At 40.2% G+C, this 25,530-nt stretch overlaps 1 protein-coding gene across 3 annotated transcripts; it reads left to right on the top strand.

Moving 5' to 3' along the window:
* The first annotated feature begins 344 nt into the window (after nucleotides 1–344).
* On the top strand, nucleotides 345–23,137 carry kdm3b (lysine (K)-specific demethylase 3B). Of its 3 annotated transcripts, none has more exons than XM_026279890.1 (25): nucleotides 345–752; nucleotides 2,240–2,389; nucleotides 2,599–2,712; nucleotides 2,832–2,937; nucleotides 3,197–3,321; nucleotides 3,404–3,472; nucleotides 3,961–4,662; nucleotides 5,592–6,777; nucleotides 8,617–8,821; nucleotides 8,896–9,110; nucleotides 9,596–9,748; nucleotides 9,833–9,934; nucleotides 10,017–10,141; nucleotides 10,250–10,514; nucleotides 11,421–11,668; nucleotides 11,959–12,231; nucleotides 12,316–12,487; nucleotides 12,578–12,668; nucleotides 13,397–13,527; nucleotides 14,216–14,335; nucleotides 15,316–15,339; nucleotides 20,198–20,337; nucleotides 20,496–20,672; nucleotides 22,032–22,166; nucleotides 22,285–23,137. In XM_026279890.1, exons 1-25 carry the CDS (start codon nucleotides 591–593, stop codon nucleotides 22,363–22,365), a joined length of 5,271 nt encoding a protein of 1,756 aa, XP_026135675.1. In that variant the 5' UTR covers nucleotides 345–590; the 3' UTR covers nucleotides 22,366–23,137. The 3 variants fall into 3 exon arrangements, with proteins under 3 accessions (XP_026135675.1, XP_026135674.1, XP_026135677.1); XM_026279889.1 differs by having other exon boundaries at nucleotides 9,830–9,934; XM_026279892.1 differs by lacking the exon at nucleotides 15,316–15,339 and having other exon boundaries at nucleotides 346–752; nucleotides 9,830–9,934.
* The last annotated feature ends 2,393 nt before the right edge of the window (nucleotides 23,138–25,530 follow it).

The raw sequence follows: 25,530 nt of genomic DNA, 5'->3' as shown, positions 1-25,530 counted from the left end.
TCTCTCTCTCTCTCTCTCTCTCTCTCTGGCCAGCATCACAACAACAGCAGAACAAAAGTGATCTATTTTTACGTTAATTATAAAAAATACTGCAACATATCTCCAAAAATGTCTATAAATAATCCCAAAAAACATATTTTTAAACGTGAGCGTAAAACTTGCCCATTCTTGTCAACGCGGACGCTTCGTCTCGTTGCTGCGCGACTACAAATAAAGCGGCGCATGCAAATCTCGCGATAGTTTGGGACCTCCAGAGAAGTGCGTTGACGGTGAACGGCGCGTACAGTGTCCAGCGGAGGGCGCTGCTCCATTTCCCTGGTAGCCAGCTGAACGCAGTCCCGCAGCAGTACGAGGGGTGCGTTTGATTATTGCACAGCTAAATGGCGGATGAGGACAAGGAGCTGTAGCACGAACAATAACACCACACATTCCCAGCAAAGCGTTTCTTGATCGTCTCAGTTTGCCTATGCAAATCCCGCGTGCAGTAATACCTATGTGGCTGTAGCAACTGACTGATTGAGTTTGGGCACGATTGATCGCGGATTCAGCCGAGCTCCGGAGGAAGTCGGTCTCTTGATGGTGGTTGTAATATGGGGGACTCGCTCGGTCTGATCGGGAAGCGGCTGCTGCTGCTGCTCGGTGACGGGAGCTCCGCAGCGGCGGCGGCGGGAGGAGCGGTGGAGCAGGCGGACTGGCTCCGCGGAACCGTGCGGGCGGTCAGTGTGATCGGGCTGGCGAGCCCGGGGATGGAGGTGAGACCGACACAACAACAACAACACACCGACAAAACAAAACAAAACCTACCCGTGGGAACAAACTCGCGCATCCGTCAGTTTCGGTGTGCAAAACTGAATTATGACTCTAGGCTGCGTGAGAAATGAGAACGAGATATGTTAGTGAACCTCTTATGTGTGTTTGAGTGCTAGTTAGCTCAGAGGCTAGCTGCAGATGTACTACTTAGCCTGTGTTTTTTGGGGTCACTGATGTTGTCTAGTTAGGCAGCTGTCTGGTTTTAAACTGAAGTAGACTTAGACTTAAATGACCCGTTGGGATTTTAAAAACCGTCCCACACAATGAATGCACCTATCAGATCAATTAAACATGCTCTCTACGAATACAAAGGGAAAGGTCATTATTCATGGCTGGTTGGTGGGGAAGTAATATTCATTTTGTATGATTTCTTTTCTGAGTGATTAGATGAATACATAGAAATTATGTTCTGGTTTTCATATTTGCACAGGCAAACTTCATTAATCGTCCTTTTGTTGATTTTTCATGGTGATTTTTTGTATTTATTATTATTATCATCAGTTAACATGGATTGAATTAAATTAGGTACTGTGTATAGAGTACTAGAACCACTGAAATACAGCAGACCTTTAGTATCCTATATGTAGTGTATGACTTGCGTTAGTTTAAGTATATGTTTATTCATTTATGCACATTCAGGCTTTATGTTATGTATTGGTGTGATATCATTTAGATTTTGATCTGATATGAATGCAGTAGTCTGTCTGTGGTTACTTATTTGTGTGGCTGACACTTTTAGTGAAATGTGTGTACACTGTGGTTCAAAAGATTGGGTTAAGTAGTTTCACTTTAGAAATATTTTTTCTTTTTTTTTTTTAGTGAGAATGCATTGCATTGATCTAAAGATATTGTTACAACATGCATAATGTTACAAAATATTTCCATTTCAGACGAGTAGTTCAAAAGAACAGCATTTATTAAAGCATTCTGTAAAAAAAAAAAAAAACAGCACAAACGTTTTATTAACATTGATAATAACTAGGTTTGCAAAAAGTTGGAATTTTTTTTTTTTGATAGTCATTTTTCACAATATTATTGTTGATACTGTATAAATGTAGCTTGTGCAATCATGAGATACTTCTTTCAAAACCATAAAAACCCAAACTTCTGAGTGGTTATGTATGTAACTCCATACAGAGTTATGCAGTAGCTTTATCCTGTTACTGTCCCTTTAAATGTCTCAGCCAATCAAACCAATATCAAACTAAAATGCACTTATGTAAACTGATTTCTGAAATACTGCTTTATTTTTGAGAGAAATCTGTGTGAGTCTGTTTCACTCACTGGGTTTTAATAATAGAGATTTCCAAAGTATTAGCAACAGTGTTGAAATATGAGTTAAAAGCTGTATTTTTCTAGTTTGAGCCTATGATCGTGTGGTTTGGTGTTATGCTAAAAAAAAGTTGTCGACTGTCCGTCTTGATTGCAGGTGTTTGTAGAGTTTGACGACAGCCCTTGGCGGCAGCGCTCATGGGTGCAGGTGTACGGGGACGAGGTGCGAGCCGTTCTCATGGAGAGTGCCATTGTTTGGGCCACCTGCAGCGACCCATCGATCTCCGCCGCTCAGTGGCCAGCCTTGGTGAGTACCTTTCCATAATTTCCCATGTACTCCTAATATGGGTTGAGAAGTGGAATGTATCGCACTCCATCTACAAGCATGTTCATGCTTTTTTGTAGTTATGGTTGGATAAAGCTTTGGGACATTGGATCTCTTGTAAGAGTCAAGATTCAGTGTTTTCTGTTCACTCGTTAGTTTGAAAGCTATTTGTCTTTTGGCTTAATCCCCAGATGTTCAAAGCGCTGGTTGACCGTGTGGGTTTGGGATCCCTGGTTCCTGTGGAGTTCTTTGGTGCACGAACTTTGGCGTTTCTCCCTAATGGGAGTTCACTGCTCACTTTTGAGGTTGGTAACGGTCCTAAGATCTGCATTGTCATCTTTTTGCATGTATTAATTTAGAACGTTTGCACTGTGAAAGGTTTAAATAGAAATACGCTATCTTTTTTCTTTTTTTTTTTCTTCAGACTGAAAAAGATTTTGAACACTCTTTGCTACAAGAGCAGCCGGCTCTTCAAGCTGCCATCAGGAGCTGGCACGGTGACTCTGAGTTACAGGAGATCCTGCGCAAAGGTCAGTCACATTTAACTGTTAATAAACTTGAGCTCTATAGACTCTAATGTGCTCACCTGTAATTATAATTTTTTATTGTGTCTGTACAGCTAATTTTGAACATAAAATATGTGGGTCAAACATATGAACAATAAACATAGAATGGAATTGTTACATTTCTCTTATATTCAGTCTCTGACAAACTGCAATAGAGATTTTCTGGTAGCATGAATCTTTAGTATTTAAGTGACAAGCTGTACCTCCTTCATATCTTGGCCAGGACCTTTCACTATCCAGGGTCGGCGAGTGCAGGTGTACCAGCCGGAGTTTGAGGAGCCCTGGGCCCTGGGCCTCGTATCTCAGCACGATCCAGTTTCACACATTATGGAGGTTACCATGGACCAGGTCCGTGTGGAAGTCAGTCCTCTGTCTCTTCTGATTCATGTGAGAGAGAATAAAGCTGACTTCAGTGCGTGGTTTGTTTCAGGGTGAAGAGACACAAGTCGTCGATCCCCGGGTTATTCATGTAAAGCTTGCGGTGGAAGAATCAGAAGAGGTGCGTTGGGTTTCTGTCTCTCCTAGAGTTGTTAAGTGTTAATTCAGTTACAGTGTTATTTTTAGCAACATTTTTATTTGCACCAGAAGTTTTTTTTAATGTTACATTTTATTTGCAAAAATGAATTTGTAATATTTGCAGTTATACTTGGAAATGCTGAAACGCATCATTTTTACATACAAAAAATGTTTAACACTAAAATATGCAAATTTTAAGCCACTGTTTTAAATAATAAGAAGAAGAAATGGTTCTTGAGCATCGGTATATATTAAGAAAGATTTCTGAAGGATCGTGTAGGAAACCTTGCTTTCAAATGACATAAGTCACATTTTAAAACCGAAAAATAAATGTAGTTTTTAAGAACAAGGGACAATAATCTTTGTGATTATAAATAGATGTGTATATGCGTGTTAAACATTACTTTAGTCATGTAAATCTAGTAATTGATGATGCGCCTGGGTCATTTTGCTGTATCACATCTCTCATAGAGCCCAGACCGACGCAAGAAAGAGGGCGACGGTGGGAAAGGTGAGGGCAGTCGTCGGCGCCGGACAGCATCGGAAGGAGATGAAGACATTACTCTGAAACGTTTCAAAGGAGCCGGGGAGGGCGCCTCTGACAGCCAGAATAACAATGTCTCCAACAAGGACGCTGAGGCTATGGTGACGTGTGTAGAGACGCCAGGGGAGGGAAGGGACGGTGGACGGGGGACGGACACCTGTAGTCCAGTAGCTTTGCCAAGTCCAGACTCCTCTAACAACAGCAGTTCCTCTCAGCAGGAGCACTCCCACATAAGGAGCACAGGTTTCGTCAAGGAGAATGGCAGTTTGGTCCCAAACCAAGAAAGGATCTCCTCTTCAGTATCAGCGGTGCTTCCTGCGTCCACTCCAACACCACCTCCATTGAAGCCTGCCCCATCGCCCTTCTCTAACACTTTTCCTTCTTTGGGTCAGATGCCCAGCTTGGTGCCCGGGGCCCCTGCCCCTAAATCATCTCCCACACTCCCGGCAGCCGAGAGGGAGGAGGGAGGCGTCCTTTCAGGGTATCCTAAAACAGCTGCCCTGGTGTCTCCGGGTCCTGTGACCATTTCATCACCGTCCCAAGACAACGCTTCAAGTGTGACTCTGTCTGCTCCTGTAGAAGCCGACCAAAAGCCCAGGATGTGGGGATCTACCCCAGAGTCGGGTCAGGTAGGACACCGATGCTTGTATTTTACTTTAGACTTATTAATTTATTCAAAAAATGCAATTCGTATATACAGAATAAATTAAAAAAAAAACACCACTTCTCAGATGAGTTTTTATTCTGAAATTGAAAACATTCTTGTTTATAACATTTTTGATGTAAATAAAGTTAGCATTATTACATAGTAATTATTACATATTTTGGTAAAACACTATTTTAAGGACTAATTCTCACTATTACTGCATATTGCTAGCATATTGCCCATTTATTTATATTTGTAAAGGACATATTAATGCTTTATTCGGAATGACCTTATTCTAGATCCCTTAAAACTACTCCATACCCAAACTTAACAACTACCTTGGTAAGCTTATTAAGGGAAAACTAATTAAGTGATTTTTTTCTTTATCTAAAGAGTTAATGAGAATTCCCTAGTTTGGCTTAATGTTTTATTGTTTCATAAGAAAAAAACTGTGAAGCAGTTTTGTTAAATAACATTTCCATGCAATTAATTAGTCATATATATAAAAAAATTATAATAATTGAAATATGATATTGTCTCCTCTGTCATTCTGTAAATTTTTTAACCAGTTATTTAATATTATTTATTTATTTTTATAGTGCTTATTGTTATTGTCGTTTCAAATTAGCTTTTTTTTTTACTTTTTTTAATTTGTTGTAGTAATTTTACATGTTTTTTTTTTCTTTTTACTACTTTTCTTTTTCTTTTTAGCCAGTTCAAATTCTATTTAATATCATTTCAGTACTGGTAATTTAAGTACTTCATCTTATTCCAGAAAGTTACAAATGCATCATTTCTAATTTTGTACCTTTTTTATCTAATACTTATACTTTATTTTATTACAGATTTATAATAGGCATGGCATGCCTATTACTCTTTGACCATCATTTATTTGGCTCATTTGTATTTCAGAGCTCCAAGACCCCCGCTCTAGCTGCTGCAGGATTTGGTAAACAGGCCAATGGTCCTTCCCAGGAGGACAAGCCTTTCGGCTTTCCTTTTGGAGCTGCGAAGGAGTCGCAGAGGCAGGACTCTGATCCCTCACAGAACCTGTTCTTCCAAATCATGTCTCAGAATCAGAGCATCACGCCAGGCCAGTCAAAGGCCTTCACGTCCTTGTCCGAGTGCCTGAACAAGGAGCCGCCCAGCCTGTTCAAGCCTGCCGCTCCCTCCGAGGGTTTCAAAAAGGTTGTAGCTTCTGCATCCACTGGACTGTTTAGTTCAGCACCTGCTAGTGGCCTCGCACCAATGAAAGAGCAGCCAAAAGTGCCTGATGTCAAGCCTGCAGGCAATGGGATCCCAATGAACAAGCCTTTCGGAGCCGTGGGGGAGGCGCACAGCAAACTCCCAGCCGCGTTTCCCTCAGCCGTAGGTCAAGCTGCGAGCTCTGGAGAAGCTCTGAAACCCTCTTTGGGATTAGGTACCAGTGGCCTTGCCAGTGCCAGAAATGTTAACAGTTCGAGTCCAGTCAGAGGTTTTGGTCTGCTTGCTGGCAACAAGGCTTCAGAAACTCACGAGAACCTTTTCCTACAGGCCACCAAGGAAACAAATCCATTTCTTGCTTACGGCGGAGCTGTTTCTCACAGCCCTTTTAGTGCATTGTCAACTCCAAAGTCTTCACCTACGCTGTCCACATCTGCAGTTCCACCTTCGGGCAGCTCCAGTCTACTTAATCAAGATCCTCCTGGTGGTGATGCCAAACCAAACTTGTTCACAATGGCAGAACCTCCTAAGGGAATCCTAGCCCCCCAATTCTCTGCTCCTGCTCTCACGACCACTCCATCGTTCACTGCAGCTGCCCAGGATGGACAACAGACGTCCAAACCAAACAAAGAAGGTTCAGATGGCAGCCCGGGAACCAGCGTCAGCATCGAAGGCCAAGGTGTCGCTACGCCTTTAGACCAAACCAAGTTTTCTTTGGAGGAACGCAGTCAGTCCGCTAAAAGGGATTCAGAGTCCAGTAGCAACAGTGACCTGTCCGATTTGAGCGAGGGGGAGGACAACTCAGGCCAGAAACCTGGGGATCCTGCAGCCGGTGAGGATAAGAACAAGACCCAGCCTGTGGCTAAGAGCCGGCCGCGGAGCAAACCCTTCAAAGGTAACATGCTTGACACCTGCATGCTGTGTACTTCATGAGTTAGTACTCATCCTCATGTCAGTCTAAAGGCCCGAGTATACGTTACTTTCTGAGCTTTCAAAGTGCATTTGACCATGAATGAGTGCGGACGGACGAGCTCGAGACATGCACAGTACCACCTACTTGACTTGCACTGTTGGATGTGTAGCATGGAACGATATATCCATGCATCGCTATTCTCTCTTGAATCGATTCTGATCTTAGTTTTTAAAACAGCAGATGTTACTCTAGGCTAGTTATAAACTGCACACTCAAATGCTCGCGAAGAAGAGCGCTTGTGCATTCAGCTGAGTAATGTATGTGTTTAAATGTACTTGAACATTGGCTTTTATGCTTTTATGATGCAAGATTAATGTAAACACAGCCCAATGTGAACATCCTTGTAATTCGCTTCAACCTTTTCAAACTTTATGAATTAATTTTTTAGTTTCAAGTGGTGCATGTGTAAGAAACTGGAAGAAAGTAGAATACAGCTTTTTCTAAAGCACTTAGTGCCATCTGCTGTTAAAAATTAAGCTCAGAATTGATTCAAGAGAGAATCGCGATGCCTTCTGAAAATCTAAGAATCGATGCAGAATCATTTCTCAATTTATTGTCCCAACCGTACTAAATAAGTTATGTTCCAAACTTAAAGTTATTAAAAAAAAGGATTCTGTGTGATTTTTACTGTGCGTTCACACCGCCAGCGTCAAAGCGGCCGGAAGTCATTCATTTTCAATGTAAGCCGGCGTCCAGCAGCGTCGAGGAGCGACGCGCAGCGCGACATGGCCGTTGAGAGCGTCGAGGAGAGTTGAAATCAAGGCAACTTTATGGTAATGAGCTATGACACTATGACATTAGTTCCCAAGCAAAATGGAGGACAGGTTGATTATTGCTGTTTCAAGTTTGCAATAATCTATGAGGTGTCCCTGTTTGCGTACAGGGACATAAAAAATCTATTTAAAGTGATACGTGGACCAAGGTGTCTGAGATTTGTTCATTTTAAGTAAAGGATCTTAATATTTCGTCCACAACAGTATTTAATGAGGTTAACTTATAACATTACCCTCATTGTGGTTAGTCTGCACGAGAGTCTGAGGCCACTTTAAATACAAAATAAGCATTCGATCTACGTTAGAGCGTCTGAGCGCTCACAGATCTTTCTGCAGCGTCGTGAGCAGAGCGGCAAGAGCGATTTTTGACGCTCTCGACGCCGGCGGTGTGAACGCACAGTTAGGTTCTATACCAAAAATAGCCACCGTGTGACACCCAAACTCCATTGAACTTTTTAATGCCTTTTCGCAAATTTACAAGTTTTCTTTGGAATATTACTTTTGTCACAAAATATTACTTCTATCAACTCCACCAAAATGGTTATGTTCTTGACATAGAAATAGAAATATGAAATATTAGAAATATGTTTATGGTAATTAAATTAAAGTGTTTGTTTTATAAAGTAACAACCATGTTTGATCAGTTTAGCCTTCTTAAATTATCACGATGTGCTTAACCTCTTAGTGCAAGCCTCCAAGGACAGCATTTAGCATTTAATGAATCAACATTTCATCAACTAATTTTCAACATGTTTGTCATTAAAATATTATACAAAAAATGCTGTTTTATAAGAGAAGTCACAGACAGTTTTTCAAGGTTTGGCCATTCCCATAGCCCTCTTTTCATTAGTTCACCGTCTTTGTTTAAAAGTTCTGTCCACCTGCTCTCTAAATTATCAGCAGTTGCGTTAACCACCAGTCGAGTGATATGATCGATCAGTTGATGTTCTCAATCATCTGATTTTGGGTTTGTGTGTGATTTACGTAGCGGGGCAGTCCGTGCTGAAGGACCAGAATAAGGTTCGGCGCTTGAAGCAGTCCGGAGAGTCCTTTCTTCAAGACGGCTCCTGCATTAACGTGGCGCCCCATCTGCACAAATGCCGCGAGTGCCGTCTGGAGCGCTACAGGAAATCCCGCGAGGACGAGGACGATGACGACCCAAACGTGGCCTGTCGATTCTTCCACTTCCGCAGGTCAGTGTGATGGTATGACTAGCTTAACTCTTGGCTAGGGTGCGAGACTGACACCTTGACTTGTGTTGTAACAGGCTGGCTTTCACTAAGAAGGGAGTCCTTCGCGTGGAAGGCTTTCTGAGTCCGCAGCAGAGTGACAGCATGGCAATGGGGCTCTGGCTCCCCTCCCTCACGGTACAGGAAGGACTTGACCTGGACACATCCAAATATATTTTAGCAAACGTGGGTGACCAGTTTTGCCAACTGGTCATGTCAGAAAAAGAGGCCATGATGATGGTAGAGCCCCACCGTAAGTAACCCTTCGTTTATCAAAACTGATTACAGCTTTTCACAAAATCATTAATATTCTGAATAAATTCTGAGAAAGGACATAATCCCAACATTTTCTACACTCACTATTAGCACCAGTCCATCTAGTTTTATGGACACAATTTCTGTAAACTAACAAAATAGTAAAATAGCTACTAAAATAGTTTTCAGATATTAAAGTGTTCTAGAAGTTTTTAAGAGCTAAATGTTCAATGTACATTTTTTTTTTTTTTATCGGACTCTTCTAATATTTATTTATTTTTCACATTTTAAAAAACTATTTTACCACATGAAAAGTTTTAGAGCTTAACATTACTGTGTATGTTCTCTATAAAAATTAACATGGATTTTTTTGTTTTTTATTAATTCTTCGTGACTTTTCCATAACCCATGTTGGTAGCTAATAGCTAGGGACTATTTTAAAAACACAATAAGGTCTTGTATAAAATCGTTGTGATTTTGCAGAAAAAGTGGCATGGAAGCGAGCTGTGAGGGGAGTGAGAGAAATGTGCGACGTGTGTGAGACGACGCTGTTCAACATCCACTGGGTGTGTCGCAAATGTGGCTTCGGCGTTTGCCTCGACTGCTACCGGCTACGCAAGAACAGGCCACCTGAAGGTAGATATGACAAGGGATCTGCCACATTCACAAGGCTATCATCCTGTCTTGTATCATGAACTCTCACTTCTTCTCTTACAGTAGACGAGAGTCCAGAAGAAGAGGTGTTCTCATGGCTGAAGTGTGCTAAAGGCCAGCCACACGAACCACAGAACCTCATGCCCACTCAAATAATACCTGGAACAGGTTAGTGCATTTAGCCCTGTTCAAAATATATGAAATCCCAGTAACTGGAGCTCAGTTTTATTGTCTCCTTGTGTGTCTTTAGCCTTATACAGCATAGGTGACATGGTACACGCAGCCAGAGGTAAATGGGGGATCAAAGCGAACTGCCCCTGCACTAGTCGACATAAACCCTTGGTGCGGCCCAGTGCTCCAAATGGCTTTTCACAGGCAAGATATCTCCAAAACATTTGAACTGAAAGTCAATTACATCTGTAATGCTCTTAGATGTTGGTTATTTTTTGTCTGTTTTCATCTTTTGTCTCATGTTTGGTGCAGTCGGGTGCAGCTAACAGTGTGGGGAATGGAGCCACTTCCGCTTCAGCCACAACCCGTCCGAACGGGGAGCCAGCAGCGGGTGCAGTAGTCAAAACGGAGCCTGCTGAAGAGACGAGCATTGCTGACACTGCGTCAGGCTCCAGTGGGACAAACAGCAGCACTCCTAGCCCTGCTCCTGTCCTGACACCGGCTGCTAAAGATGGCAAGGGCAGTTCCTCGGCCCTTCACTGGCTGGCCGACCTGGCCACACAAAGGGAGCCCAAAGGTGAGACTCAGTTGAGAGCGGTGAACTGTTAGTGGATGGTGATTAACTGGTTTTGCCTCAAGACCTTGAACTTACACTTGAACAAAATGGTCATGGAATGTTATTTATTTTATTTTTATATAATATATAAGGGCTGTCAGAATGGCTGAAAAAATGAATTCGAATTTTGTACTTAAATATGATCATAATTTCAGTAAGGGGGGAAAAGATTTGGTCTTCTCTCCTTAGGCCAAAAGAGGACAAATTGTACGAAATATTACTAATGCACGTTTATTCAAAGCAATAAAATGACGCAACTATCTTTGAAAAAACGTGCATTATGTTTAAAATAATGTTTGTCAACCAAGCATACTTAAGTTGCTTAAACAATTAGAAACAAAACGGCATCATGTTCGTATGTATAGTTGCTTATAAAGGGCCGAAAACCAGTCTCTCTTTTTTTTGTCTGGAGAATTGCTTTTTAAAAGTGGAACTTGAATTTATTTTACATGGGTTTCCAAACATGTGGCCCTCTTGTGCGAGACATGAGTGCAACGGTATGTAAATAATAATAAAAAACATAATAAAAAAATAGATACCAAAACAGATAATGCATTCAAAAGAAATTTAAAGAAAGTAATTTGAATTAAAAGTAACACGAATTTGCTGTTAAATAGCATATAGTTTGATTTTAAAAATGTAATCTTATTTATCTTGCTCTCTGTGATTAATATGGCATTAGCAACATTTAGCTATTTTCCTTTGGCATTGTTTTTCCCCTTGTTTGCAACACTATAAGAACAAACTTGTGACTTAATTTTGTTCCGTTAACAATGTTTTCGAACCACTGTACATACGTTTGTAAGTCTTTGCAAGGGCTCTTGGCAGACACAGTGTGCTCAGGCTCTTCCTCTTGTCTTGTCTCAGAGTCTCTGCGCTCCATGATGGGTCGTGACTCTCGTTCTCCATTTGGTCTGGACTCCTTCGGCACCCTTTCCAAACCCTCAGGGTCCAGTCCCAAGCTCTTCAACAGTCTGCTGCTGGGCGCTGTCCCTTCCCAACCCAAAGCAGAGGGCACTAGCCTCCGGGATCTGCTGAACTCCGGCCCTGGGAAGCTTCCGCAGGGTCCCGCTGAAGGAGGTGTTCCTTTCCCTTCAGTGTTCTCCACCGCCGGCGTACGTGACTTTATCAGCGCTTTAACTTTATCAGTATGCTTTGAGAAACATTTCTTATTCTCAGTGTTGAAAACTGCTTCCATGATACATTTTTCAGGATTCTATTTCTAATTATGAAGTTAAAAAGAACATTTCTTTTAAATGGAACATTATAAATGTCTTTATTACCAATAAAACATTGCAGAATACATTTCTTAAATTCTTACTGACAACAACAGTTGAACAGTAATGTTTTTGAGTCATAGACATAAACTAAATTGTTATATATGCATTTTGGTTCTTCTAAGCAGGCTGATAAAATGAAGGGAGGTCTTCCTAACTTCCTGGATCATATTATTGCATCAGTGGTGGAGACGAAGATGGCAGAGGGTCGCCGTGCGTCAGGGTCAGCAGAAGGCGGCGAGTCGGGGACCGCTCCTCGCAGAGAGGGCTTGATGGGTCTCAGTGTATTAGACCCCCACACGTCACACTCGTGGCTGTGCGATGGCCGTTTGCTCTGCCTGCAGGACCCCAGCAACAGCAACAACTGGAAGATCTTCAGAGAGTGCTGGAAACAAGGACAGGTGAGCGGAGAAGGCGGATCAAATGGATGTGTATTTATGTGATGAGTTAGATTCTGCTGATGCTAGTAACCTTTTCTTGGCTAGCCTGTGCTGGTCTCAGGCATTCACAAAAAGCTGAAGGATAACTTATGGAAGCCGGAGTCCTTCAGCGAGGAGTTTGGAGACCAGGATGTGGACCTGGTCAACTGTAGGAACTGCGCCATCATCTCTGATGTCAAAGTCCGAGACTTCTGGGATGGCTTCCAGGTCATTTCCAGTGAGTACCGACACTTTAACATCTTTAATTGTCATGAACTATGAAACCACTTTGACCGGGTTGTCTGTTATATTCTCCTCTGCTCTCTAGAGCGGTTGCAGGGTGGAGATGGCCAACCTATGGTACTAAAACTTAAAGACTGGCCTCCTGGAGAAGATTTCCGAGACATGATGCCTACTCGGTAGGTTTGCTGACATGTTATTTGGTGCCATACCTGGTGTTCAACTGATGTGGGGGTTAGAAGTTAATATATTTTTAAGATATTCAGACTTGTTTAAATTAAATTCATGTTTGCTGAATGCTGATAGTAGATGAGGAAGCATTACACTGTTTGCCTTTATCACTAACAATAGAAAATATATTTTCATATACTCTTAACCAATTTAGTTTAAAAGCTCTGGGATCATTTATTAGACCTAGTTTACAGAGAGTGTAAAATAATGGAATCCCTTTATCCATTTAGCATGTTTTATTAGATTGTGCTGTTTTTGAGAAAACTTTGTTAACTCTTTTGAAGATATTTTAAAGAGAGTTAAGCCAAATACAGTTTTTAGCAAAAATGAAAAAATAACATATGATTCAGCTGTAATATTTCCCAGCATGAAAATAGCCACAGAATCTGGAATGGCATTAAACAAACAAACAAACTGCTTTAAAATAATGAAGATGGACAATGGGAGCTCTGTGCATTCAATGTTGTCAAAATAAAAGTCCCGTGCACTGACACGTCCATTTCTGACATATTGGCCCAACAGAACAAATTATTGGCCAATGCTGATAATTAAAAATGCCAAATATCAGCTCATATATTGACCTTGCCAACATATCGGTCAAACACTAGTATGGCATCTTCGCTTAGGAGCAGCTAGTTTTTCATGAATTAGCTTGCTTATGTTCTCCTGTTTGCAGGTTTGATGATCTTATGGATAACCTTCCTCTGCCGGAGTACACAAAGAGAGCTGGCCGTCTCAACTTGGCCTCTCGTCTTCCAAACTTTTTCGTTCGGCCAGATTTGGGTCCTAAAATGTACAATGCCTATGGTAAGAGATCTGCATTTAACATCCTCACCACTGCTTATCAGTGTTGGGGGTAACACATTACAAGTAACGTGAGTTATCAAGTAACTAGTAAAGTAACGGATTACTTTTAAAGTACCGTATTTTCCGGACTATAAGTCACACTTTTTTCATAGTTTGGCTGGTCCTGCGACTTATAGTCAGGTGCAACTTATTTATCAAAATTAATTTGACATGAACCAAGAGAAAACATTACCGTCTACAGCCGCTAGAGGGCGCTCTATGCTGCTCAGTGCTCCTGTAGTCTACACTGTAGACGGTAATGTTTTCTCTTGGTTCTTAATAAATGCGACTTATAGTCCAGTGCGACTTATATATGTTTTTTCCTCATCATGATGTATTTTTGGACTGATGCGACTTATAGTCCGAAAAATACGGTATTCCAAAAAGTAACGCACACTTTTTGGTGTGAAAGGGCTTTTAAATTTGATATAAATAGAACTTCTTGAATTAAAAACAATCAATCACTGCTCATATTTAAACAGTAATGCAAATGTAACGCATTACATGCCTTAAACGTAATTTAAGTAACGTAACGTAATTAGCTACTTTTTTAGGGAATAACACAATATTGTAATGCATTACTTTTAAAAGTAAGTTTCCCCAACACTGACAGCTCTTTAACCTCTGCCCTTTGCCGTGTCCCTCCCAGGCCTGATCTCCACAGAAGACAGGAGGGTCGGCACCACTAACCTGCATCTGGACGTATCTGATGCAGTCAACGTAATGGTGTATGTGGGCATCCCAGAAGGAGACAGCGACCAAGAAAAAAGTAAAAGCAATAAGCTATTGTTTGTTTGTGTGTGTGTTGAGGGTTTTTTGTGTGTATGTGTATTTTGATGCAGCAGTTTGATTTTTGTAGCAAATATAATTAAGCTATTGTTTCTGTTCATAGATATGGCTTCAGTTTTCTTTTGTTCATTTGTAACACAAAATATTGGTCTTCAAGACTTTTTGCTCCTGGTCTGAATAAGTAATTTTGCATTCTGTTTTCCTTAAAAAAAAAAAAAAAAAAAAAAAAGAAAACCTTAAGGCAAATAGTTTTGATTCTGCATCACACATATTACTGTTTATATTGGTTTCAATGGAAATGTAAACATCCACACTGTCTTCGCTAGCTTTCTAATTTTCCTGAAAACACTTCCTGTCCTTAAAGGGATAATTCGGACAAAAATTAAATTCTGTCATTTACTCACCCTCCAATCCAGAAGTCGTACAGATTTGGATCAACATGAGGCTGAGTAAATGACATTTTTGTGTAAGCTAATTAGTTAATGTCTAAATGATAGCGATCCCACCCATAGATGAAATACTTTTATAGGAAACTGGCATTAAAATAGGAAAAAATTAAGAAAGAAATAGATACTGTGCCTTGCAAAAGTATTCAGACCCCTAACTAAATCAGTGAATAATGATTGCAAGCCTCCCTCAAGAGGAAGTTTCTTAGAAGCCAAAATGGCAACCTATTGACCCAAGTAAGCGCAAAAGCCATATTTAATTTGATGACGTACAGTTAAGTGTCTTTCCCTTATAGCTGCATTATCATTGGTAGAAATTAAATATGGCGTGTGCTCTGACTGAGGTTTCTCATAGTAAAAATACGTTATAAGCTTTAACAAAAATTTCAGCTATAGGCTTATAGCATTCAAACCGCTCACAGGACAGTGAGATGGACGCAGTTAAGGTCTTTAAGACGTCCTGTGCTCATGGGGTCTTGCTACTTTTGATTGTGGCACCATTTCTCATTCACAGAAGCAGGCCTCGATGGATTCAAAGGTCTGTGCATTTTTTTTCATTTGTCTCACCTTAGGCATGCCACTTTTCTTCTCTCTCTTGTTCTTCACTCCCATTGCTTTAACCCATCTCTTTACATTAAATGGTATATTATTTATGTTGATATGGTACATTATAAAATACCAATTTGTGCACCAGTTTGTAAACTCCATTTAGAGTTTTCCAGGACACTGAAACATAGTGACCATGGTGTTTTTTGTTACATCTCACTGTGTTGATGCCCCTTCAGATGTTTAGATGGTTTAGTTATTTTAAAGGGGTCATATAATCACAATTACTTCGGTTCTTTTCAAATAAAAGTTTAATGCGTTTATTTGAAGACGAAACCGGTAGGGCTGTCAAAATGGCTGAAAAACTCAATTCGAATTCTGTACTCAATTATGTACTCAAAATGATCAATGTTCAAATTAAATTCAAATTTAAAAGGCATAATTTCAGTTAGCTTTTGGCTTTTCTCCTGAGGCGCATCGAGTAATGTGCATAATGTTTAAAATAATGTTTAGAAACCAAATATAAGTAAGTTGCTTAAACGATTTTAAACAACACAGCATCATGTATGTATGCATAGTTTAATACAAAGGACCAAAAGCCAATCACACAGAATACTTTCTTCATTTAAAATCATGAGATGCAGTGGGATGGGAAAAAACCCACCATAAAGTCTTGAGGCATGTTTTTTAAAGATTTAACTTACTTCAATTTCACATAGCCTTCTATACATGCAGCTGCATGAAAATTAGCAAAATATGCGTTCTGTGTGAATGGCATGGTTTCAGTTTTCACGTAAACAAGATGCTCTCTTTTTCCGCAATATTTTGAATAAACAACTCTGCAGTGCCGCATCTAGTTGGTTCAACTGGATAGGCTAACAAAAACATGAAAATGCAACATTTACATCGTCATCACATCTCGTATGGCACGAGAAGGCTGCCTTAACACGGACAACCTAAAATTCGAATGCAACGTTTTTGCATAATTTAAATAAAAATTCAACAAATTTTCCAAATTCTAAGTTTTTATTTGACAGCCCTGCAAACCAGAAGAGCTAGGACTGCACATATTACACACTATAAACAAAGCACACCAGTTTACGCTTCCATTTTTACACCAGGCACAAACGGATGGTATTTCTTTTGTGTTTCTTCTTGTTCACTATGCTGAACACTGATTTCTCTCACTGATGAGCTTCGCCATGCTCAACTGGTCAAAAAGCTGTTGACGGGGATCTGACTAATGCTAAAGTTGCAGAAGATGCCACGAAACTGGGCCAACTGATACTCAATGGCGGCTCAACATTGGCTTAGTTTGTCATGGCCTTGTAGCACTATATTTCAAGTCTTCTAAAGCTGTATGATAGCGTTCATCTCAGGAACAGACCCAGAACTACCAGTGAGCTGTTAACTTGAGAACCACTGCAACTGGATCGAACAGATCACTCTGAGCTAGTTAGTTTTGGTTAACTGGTTAATCTAGTTAATAACTTTAAACTGAACAGTTGTTTCACAATCAGACTGATTTGTTGAACATTTGGAGTTCAGCTTTAGGTTAACATTATGACCCTTTTAAATAGTTCTTATTTGCTATATTGCTTTTTTTCCATGCTCTTCAGTGGTTGGTGATGGACCTTCATATCCTGTCATTCCTTCTTTTAAATGTAAAAAACAAAACAAACAAAAAAACATTTGAATTGGAATTTGTCAACTTTTTTTATTCCAGGAATCTGTGTGGTCATATTTTTCCCCCCTCCGTAATGTTCCCCCATAATGTGTTGGGATACTGGGAGCAGTTTATTTGGATTATTATATTTTTTATGTATTTTCTTTTTACAACACCTGAGCAGACCCTGCAGGATTGATCCTTACCGTCGCCCTTATTCAGCCTCTTTGCTCCGTTTGCTTGCTTGATTAGTTAGGGCTGTCAATAGATAAAAATGTATCACAATTAATCGCAAATTTCTTGTTGTTCAGTTCCTTCTTAAGACAAAAAGTCAAAACATTATTTGTGTTTGGTAGATTGGCGATACCACACATTGCAAAATTATTTGTGTAATCTACAAAGTAATAAATGCAACAGTTTTCCCACATTGAATGGACTTAAAGGGATGGTTGCCCCAAAAATGAAAATTCTGTCATTAATTTGTCATAATTACTCTCCCTCATATCGTTCCAAACCTTTAAGACCTTCGTTCCTCTTCGGAACACAAATTAAGATATTTTTGATGAATTCCAAGAGCTCTTTGACCCTGCATAGACTCGTTAAAATAATAAAATAATCCATCCAACTTTATTTAACAATTTCTCTCCTCCTCGTCACTATAGTGCTGTTTATGAAAGTCACATATGTAAACGTATGCTCTTCGGGTGTCCCCAGCACCATACGTGGTTACACGGTTTACATTGTTTACACTTTGATCTGAATGCAAACCCACGTATCTGCATACATAATTGTTGAATAAATTGTTATTTTTGTTTTCTTTGCACACAAAAAGTAGCTTAGTGAAATTACGTTTGAACCCCTAATGTCACATGGATTATTTTAACGATCTCCTTGCTATGTTTGAGCCGTGGTCGTTTTAGGATCCTTGCTGTGTATGGGAGAGTCCGAGAGCTCTCGGATTTCATCAAAAATATCTTAATTTGTGTTCCAAAGAGGAACGAAGGTCTTAAAGGTTTGGAACGATATGAGGGAGGCTAATTAATGACAATGTTCATTTTTGGGTGAACTAATCCTTTTAATTTTATGTAACCTTCTCTGTGGCTCAATGTTTAAGTGTGTTTTGCATGTGAGTAAATAACTGAATGTCCTGTAAATGATTATATCTTTGAATTCCACTCTTAAAATATCCTGTCTGACCGATATGACTGAGATTGTTCACATCTGTGTCTGTGACAGTCCTAAACAGCAGGAAAAGTGTCGGGGACTGGCAGAACTGCTTTAAAGCCCCTCAATCATTTTGTGTGTTTGGGTTTGCTGGCTTCTTCAGTGGACAGAGAGAGTAAAACCAGAATAAAACGGTCAGATAAATTAATAGTGTTTTAATGGCATTGCATAAATGACAGTGGTAAACATTTTGAATGAATATTCATTTTGACAGCCCTATTGCTTAGTGATTATGGTCAGTTATTAAAGGGTTAGTTCGCCCAAAAATGAAAATTATGTCATTAATAACTCACCCTGATGCTGTTCCAAACATGTAAGGCCTCCTTTTATCTTCGGAACACAGTTTAAGATATTTTAGATTTAGTCCGAGAGCTCTCAGTCCCTCCATTGAAGCTGTGTGTACGGTATACTGTCCATGTCCAGAAAGGTAAGAAAAACATCATCGAAGTAGTCCATGTGACATCAGAGGGTCCGTTGGAATTTTTTGAAGCATTGAAAATACATTTTGGTCCAAAAATAGCAAACACGACGACTTTATTCAGCATTGTCTTCTCTTCCGTGTCTGTGTGAGAGAGAGTTCAAATCAAAGCAGTCTGGATATCCGGTTCGTGAATGATTCATTCAGTTCACCAAATCGAACTGAATCATTTTAAACGGTTCGCGTCTCTAATGCGCATTAATCCACAAATGAATTAAGCTGTTAACTTTTTTAAAGTGGCTGACGCTCCCTCTAAGTTCAAACAAACCAATATCATGTACTCAAACGGTACATTGACTGAACTGCTGTGAAGAGAGAACTGAAGATGAACACCGAGCCGAGCCAGATAACTAACAAAACATTGAATCGTTCACGAGTCAAGAACCGTTTCTGTCAGACGCGTCCGATTCGTGAACCGAGGAGCTGATGACACTGCACATGTTTGATTCAGCGTGAAGCAGACCGACACACAGAGCGTCTGAACTGAGCTGATTCTTTTGGTGATTGATTCTGAATTGATTCTGTGCTAGTGTTATGAGCGATGTAAACCGAAGGCTTGAATCAAGGGCAATCATCGCAAATGACGCCATTTACGTCAAGCGCAAAAGAACCGGTGAACCGTTTTCTTCAACCGGTTTATTGAAGCGAACTGTCCGAAAGAACTACTGGTGATCCGAACACCGATGCAACCGGTTCTTCACTCGTGAACGAGTCAGTCTATTGTTCGTTATCTGGCTCAGCTCGGTGTTCATCACAGCAGTTCAGTCAGTGTACTGTTTGAGTACATGAATTACTCCGGGATATTGGTTTGTTTGAACTCAGAGGGAGTGTAAGCCACATAAAAAAAGTGAACCGCTTAAGTCATTTGTGGATTAATGCGTATTAGAGACGTGAATCGTTTAAAACGATTCAGTTTGATTTGGTGAATATCCAGATATCCAGACTGTTTTGATTTGAACTCTCTCTCACACAGACACGGAAGAGAAGACAATGCTGAATAAAGTCGTAGTTTTTACTATTTTTGGACCAAAATTTTTTTTCGATGCTTCAAAAAATTCCAATGGACCCTCTGATGTCACATGGACTACTTTGATGATGTTTTTCTTACTTTTCTGGACATGGACAGTATACCGTACACACAGCTTCAATGGAGGGACTGAGAGCTCTCGGACTAAATCTAAAATATCTTAAACTGTGTTCTGAAGATAAAAGGAGGTCTTACATGTTTGGAACAGCATCAGGGTGAGTTATTAATGACATATTTTCATTTTTGGGCGAACTAACCCTTTAAACTTTAAAATGTTAAATATCTAATCTCTGTTTTGATGGTCTTAGTGTAGTTGCTCAATGCTTGGAAACCTTGTGTAGAAACAAATGAGGCTCTAACAATCAAAATCAGTAGTTCAGCTCTAGTTCACGGTTTAATGAAAAAGATTAAGACGTGTGTGTGTGTGTTTACTGACCAACCTGTTATTACTGTAGAGGTGATTCAGACCATTGAAGAGGGAGATGTGGATGACGTGACTAAGAGAAGAGTCTATGAAGCAAAGGAGAAACCTGGAGCTCTGTGGCACATCTACGCCGCCAAAGACGCTGAGAAGATCCGCGAGCTCCTTCGAAAGGTGAAAGGATGACTTTGACTGTTATTGCGTTATCCCAAAAAAGACACTCATGTGTTTCCAAACAACATTTGACAAGGTTTCAGATTTGGGCAGCGTTTTCTGCTGAAATGTCGTAAACGCTATGAATGTCTGAAGTTCATTTCACCTATTAATTGCAGGTTGGAGAGGAGCAAGGTCAGGAGAACCCACCAGACCATGATCCTATCCACGACCAGAGCTGGTACCTGGACCAGGTGCTGCGCCACAGGCTGTATGAGGAGTATGGAGTCCAGGGCTGGTCCATTGTACAGTTTTTGGGAGATGCCGTGTTTATCCCAGCTGGAGCGCCACATCAGGTTGGTTATTTAAGATGATGTCCACCATCAGAGTTCAGTTCAAAATGATTTACTTGACACTAGGGATGTGCAACATATAGAGAATTAATACCTAAATAATAACTCAGCAACAATAATAATAGATGATATTTAGCCGAGTGTGTTTTTGTACTGGAGCCTTTTCAACAAGGGCTGATATTTGTATTTTTTTTTTTACTTTTTTTAAGGACTTTTTTCTATCCTTATTAGATGATGTGCCTCTTATGTTAAATTCTTAAATTTAATCGAATAATTCAAATAGAATAGTAAGACACTTTAGGCTGATACCGATCAAATAATATAAATATAAACAAAATTCATTTTTCACTGCAGAAGAGGAGCATAAGCTACACCTAGAGCATTAATTTAGATATATTTACACTGCATTTACAATTGAATAATTGTTGTTATAAGATGAAACCAAAACTGCCAGTTGGAAGCAGCAAGTTCCTACCTTTTAATGAGTCAGGGAGTCATTCATGCTTCTTCCACATGAAGCCAGAGCTTTCCCTATCCAATCTTTTTTTTTTCTTTCTCGTCTTAAGAAATAGCTGCGTCCACACGACACCACAAAACCGACACAGAACGGTGTAATATACATGCCAGACCAGTATGTGGAGCTGTAACTCTGCCACAAAGATGCACTAAAAATGGAGAAGAAAACTTGGACTATGCGTATAAACCTTCCAAAGCGGTATATAAACGAGCATGGAACAATACATTTATTAATCTGTGTAAATGTTAATAAGAAGACAATTGTTCAGTTTTTTTGTCACGTGATGTAGCGGTGTCTGACTAGGGGCGAGACGTGGGCTGATGACGCCATCGTTTCAGAAATTATACGGATTCGCTATCAACATGAAAACGCAAAGGCAGCTTATTCAAATGTATTCACTTAATAAAAAAAACAGTTTCACTCTCCCAAAATATGGACGCAATGCCTATACGATAAAAAATGTATCCGTATACAGCGAAATGTGTCTTTTGTGTGGACAGGGCCTCAAATTCAGGAACTTGTAATTGACAGTACTAACACGTTGTTTGTTAAACCGTTGTGTAAAATTAGTATAACATTTGCAATCGTACAGAAATTCGGAAAGACAGCACTTGCTTTATATATATATAATATATATATATAATATACATAGCGGCATTTTTGCTGCTGTATATTGAATTTTGGGTCATTTTGACTGCATTTGGATTGGCTTCATTGAAAGCGTGAACTCTTTGCACAGTGACACATTATTAAAACAACAATTAAGATATTATAGTAGACAATGCGTAATGCACACGCCTATGTGACAGAAATACTCATTTTTCTTCTCATCTTGGTTTTCCCAGGTGCACAACCTGTACAGCTGTATCAAGGTCGCAGAGGACTTTGTTTCTCCTGAGCATGTGAAGCACTGTTTTAGACTGACGCAGGAGTTCCGTCACCTTTCCACCACTCACACTAACCATGAAGACAAGCTACAGGTATTTCTGTCATTCCAAACCTGATGTCAAATTTTAAGATTTTTTGGTTAGCTGTGTGCATAAATGGTTCTCGAGCACTGAATTCTGATTTAATGTTAACGATTTCCATCGTTCACAGGTGAAGAACATCATCTACCATGCCGTGAAGGATGCTGTGGGAACATTAAAAGCCCATGAGCCTAAACTAGGCCGCTCTTAGTTGTTGAACTGATGGTAGAGAAGTCACAGAGAGATTGGGTCTTGGGGTGGGTGAGATTTGGGTTTGGATGAAACCAGTATGCCCACAAAACAAGCGGTTTATAATGGGACGTCTCAGAGTTTTGGTAGGATGAAGATGCTGCTTCATCAATGTTACAAAAGCGTTGTTTAGTTTTACAATCCTTTTCTCTGTATTTAAAAAGCCTGTTCTTTTTCTCAGCGTTTAGAATTTGTTGGACTGTTCAGAGAGCTGGTGATATAAGCTGACATGAATAATTTAAAAGGCCTATAACAAGGTTTCTTCGAGACTTCTGTGGAAAAAATAAATAAATAAATGAGAACTGGGTTTCTTTCTTAGAGAACATTAATTTTGCGCTCCTCAATGAAGGAGAGCTTTTAGGTAAGATGGGGGTCAACAGTAATTAAATTGATTAAAAGATTCCAACCAACTTTTTCAGGAGAGGTGGATGAGAGCATGGAAGGGAACTAGACCAAAGTTTTTTAGTTTTTAAGTTCCTTTTTTTGTCTTTTTGATGAAAACATGTTCTTTAAGTTTTTTTTTTTTTTTTTTTTTTTTTTTTTTTTTGTAATATGCCATTTAGGTAATATTTCACTTACCACAAACGTTAGACTGGCTTTCGAGGAACATAATTCAAGAATCAACAATTCCAGTTCTGCAGATCTACTGGTCATTAATATGTACCAATATATATATTGATCTTAGCAGTGTGTATGATTTTCGTTTTTTCAAAATAAAGGTTTACAAGAAATGATTTGGCCCTGTTGTTTGGAAATTACATTTCTTCACTATCTATTTGTTTAATGCTTACTATTTTATTTTATAAGATATTTTGTGGTTCATGGATGACACTGCAATAAACTAAAGCTTTTGAAATATTGTCTGTTTTATTTGGCTGTAATCCATGTTTATCAAATTACTTTGTCCGTCCAGTCTGCTTTAACAACTTACATGTTAGCATGTATGTAACAATTCTGTGGAAGTCATTGGGTACCAGAAACCGTTTAGTTACACACATTCTTTAAAATATCTTTCTGCATTCAACTGAAGTTTTTACGTTCATATTATATTCCAATGATGCTGAATACATATTTGTCCAGAACCAAATGTGGAAGAGGAAGGAAGTCCCCCACAGTACAGGAGACCTCTCAGCATCTGTTCCACCCCAAAGCCACAGAGAGTTTGGACATAAGTCATTATCCCATTGTCATGGAAAAGAGCAGAGGGTTTCGTACCAAAAGAAAGACTCCTCTGAGATTAGTCAGTTCCGAACTATATGTCTTAACGATCATCGAAGACGAGATGTTCTTCTCTGTTCTGGCCAAAAGGATGACTACCTATATGGTTGAGAACAAGTATGTTGATACATCAGTCCAGAAAGGTGGCATCCCAGGCATCTCTGGGTGTTTGGAACACACAGGAGTCCTCAACCAGCTGATCCGAGAAGGCTAAGGAGAGCAAAGGCAGTCTAACAGTTGAATGGCTTGACTTGGCCAGCGCTTATGGATCAATCACCCACAACCTCATCAAAGCAGCTTTGGAACACTACCATATCCCCCTCCACATCAGGGGCACGATCACAACCTACTTTGGAGGGTTCAAGTTACGGTTTAAGCCTGCCTATTTTACAACACCGTGCCAAGACCTGGAAAAGGGAATTGCAACTGGCTGTACTATCTCACCCATATTGTTTATTGTGGGAATTAATTTGCACATAACAGCAGCAGAATCTGCTTTGTGGATGACCTAACCATTACAACATCATCCCATGCACAAGCAAGGTGGATCCTGAAAGCACTTGATGATGTGGCGACATGGGCGAGAAAGCCAAGGATGTCAAGAAGCATGGTGATCAGAAATAGGAAAGTGACCAGCAAGTTCCAACTCCAACTTCAGTAGGAGATTATACTTTCAATTGAGCAAAACCCCAAAAAATACCTAGGGAAGTGGTACGAAGCCTCTTCCACTGACACAAGCAACATATCCAGGACAGAGAAGCTGGCAGATAGATGGAGGGATCAGGCTTACTGGGAAAGCTCAAGGCCTGGCTGTTCCAGCGTGGTCTTCTACCAAGACTCATGTGGCTATTGACAGTTTATGAAGTGCCTATGACATCTGTTGAAGGAGTTGTGCGGCGAGTGAATAAACCCGTCCGCAGGTGGCTCGGAATCCCACCATGCTTCACATCAGTAGGCCTAGACATTAGGTTTGGACTGTTACAGCTAGCCCTATCAGCAGTGTTGAAGAGTTTAAGGGGGCAAAGTTCAGGGCTTTGATGATGTACAGAGACTCAAGCGATGAAAAGGTCAGAGATACAGGCATCACCACAAGATCAGGATGCAAGTGGGCAGCTGACACATCATTGGCACAAGCTGAGAGCATGCTGAAGTTGAAGAACATCATCGGGAACCAGTGCGTGGGGAGACAAGGATTCGGGACCAACTACTTCCAATAATGGGGGAAAGCAGATCGAAGGCAGAGGAGAGTTTTGATCCAAGCCGAGGTCCCAAACCTGGAGGAAAAAAGGCTAAGCTCAAAGGCTGTGGAACTTGGATCATAAGGAGCCTGGAGTAAGTGGGACCTGCCAAAGAGAAAAATCACGTGGCCTGAGCTTTGGGCACTAGAGCCCTTTGGCATCTCTTTCCTACTCCGATCAGTGTACGACACTCTTCCAACACCAACCTCAAGAATGGCAGGAAAGGAGAGGAAAATCCTCTTATTGGAGAAAGGGCCGGTAGTTGGCTCTGGGGTAAATGGAAGGAGTTAAGCTGAAAACCAGGAGAAGATGTGCAGTGACTGGCTATCACTGCCATCCCGCCAACTGGAGGATGTTTTGGTTCAGGGTTGAAATGTCCAAGGAAAGTTTGACGACACCTGATGACATCTTCCCCAGGCTGAAAGCTACAGTCACAAGACTGTGACTGATGGTGTAAACATACAGATGTATCTAATAGCAAGTCAGTTGCCAGACATGGCTGAATATATTTCTGTGCAAATTAAATGAGACCAAATCATTTTTCTCTTTTAATATATTATAAAACATAATAAATGAGCTCATAGAGAAGATACAAAGGCAGTGGCATGGCTGTAAATTATTTGTGAGCCAAGCAAGGCTTTGCGATTTGTCGTCATTAAATGTCCAGTGTT

The sequence above is a fragment of the Carassius auratus genome, chromosome 14 (assembly GCF_003368295.1).
Source record: "Carassius auratus strain Wakin chromosome 14, ASM336829v1, whole genome shotgun sequence".
Lineage (NCBI taxonomy): Eukaryota > Metazoa > Chordata > Actinopteri > Cypriniformes > Cyprinidae > Carassius > Carassius auratus.
Note: the sequence above shows the minus strand (reverse complement) of the source record. Positions and strands in the feature narration are given on the sequence as shown.

Coding starts and splice junctions, on each gene's coding strand:
- kdm3b (XM_026279889.1), top strand. CDS start 591: ATGGGGGACTCGCTCGGTCTGATCGGGAAGCGGCTGCTGCTGCTGCTC. Junction 3,473..3,960: donor CGGTGGAAGAATCAGAAGAG/GTGCGTTGGGTT, acceptor CATCTCTCATAG/AGCCCAGACCGACGCAAGAA. Junction 12,232..12,315: donor AGTGCTGGAAACAAGGACAG/GTGAGCGGAGAA, acceptor TTTCTTGGCTAG/CCTGTGCTGGTCTCAGGCAT.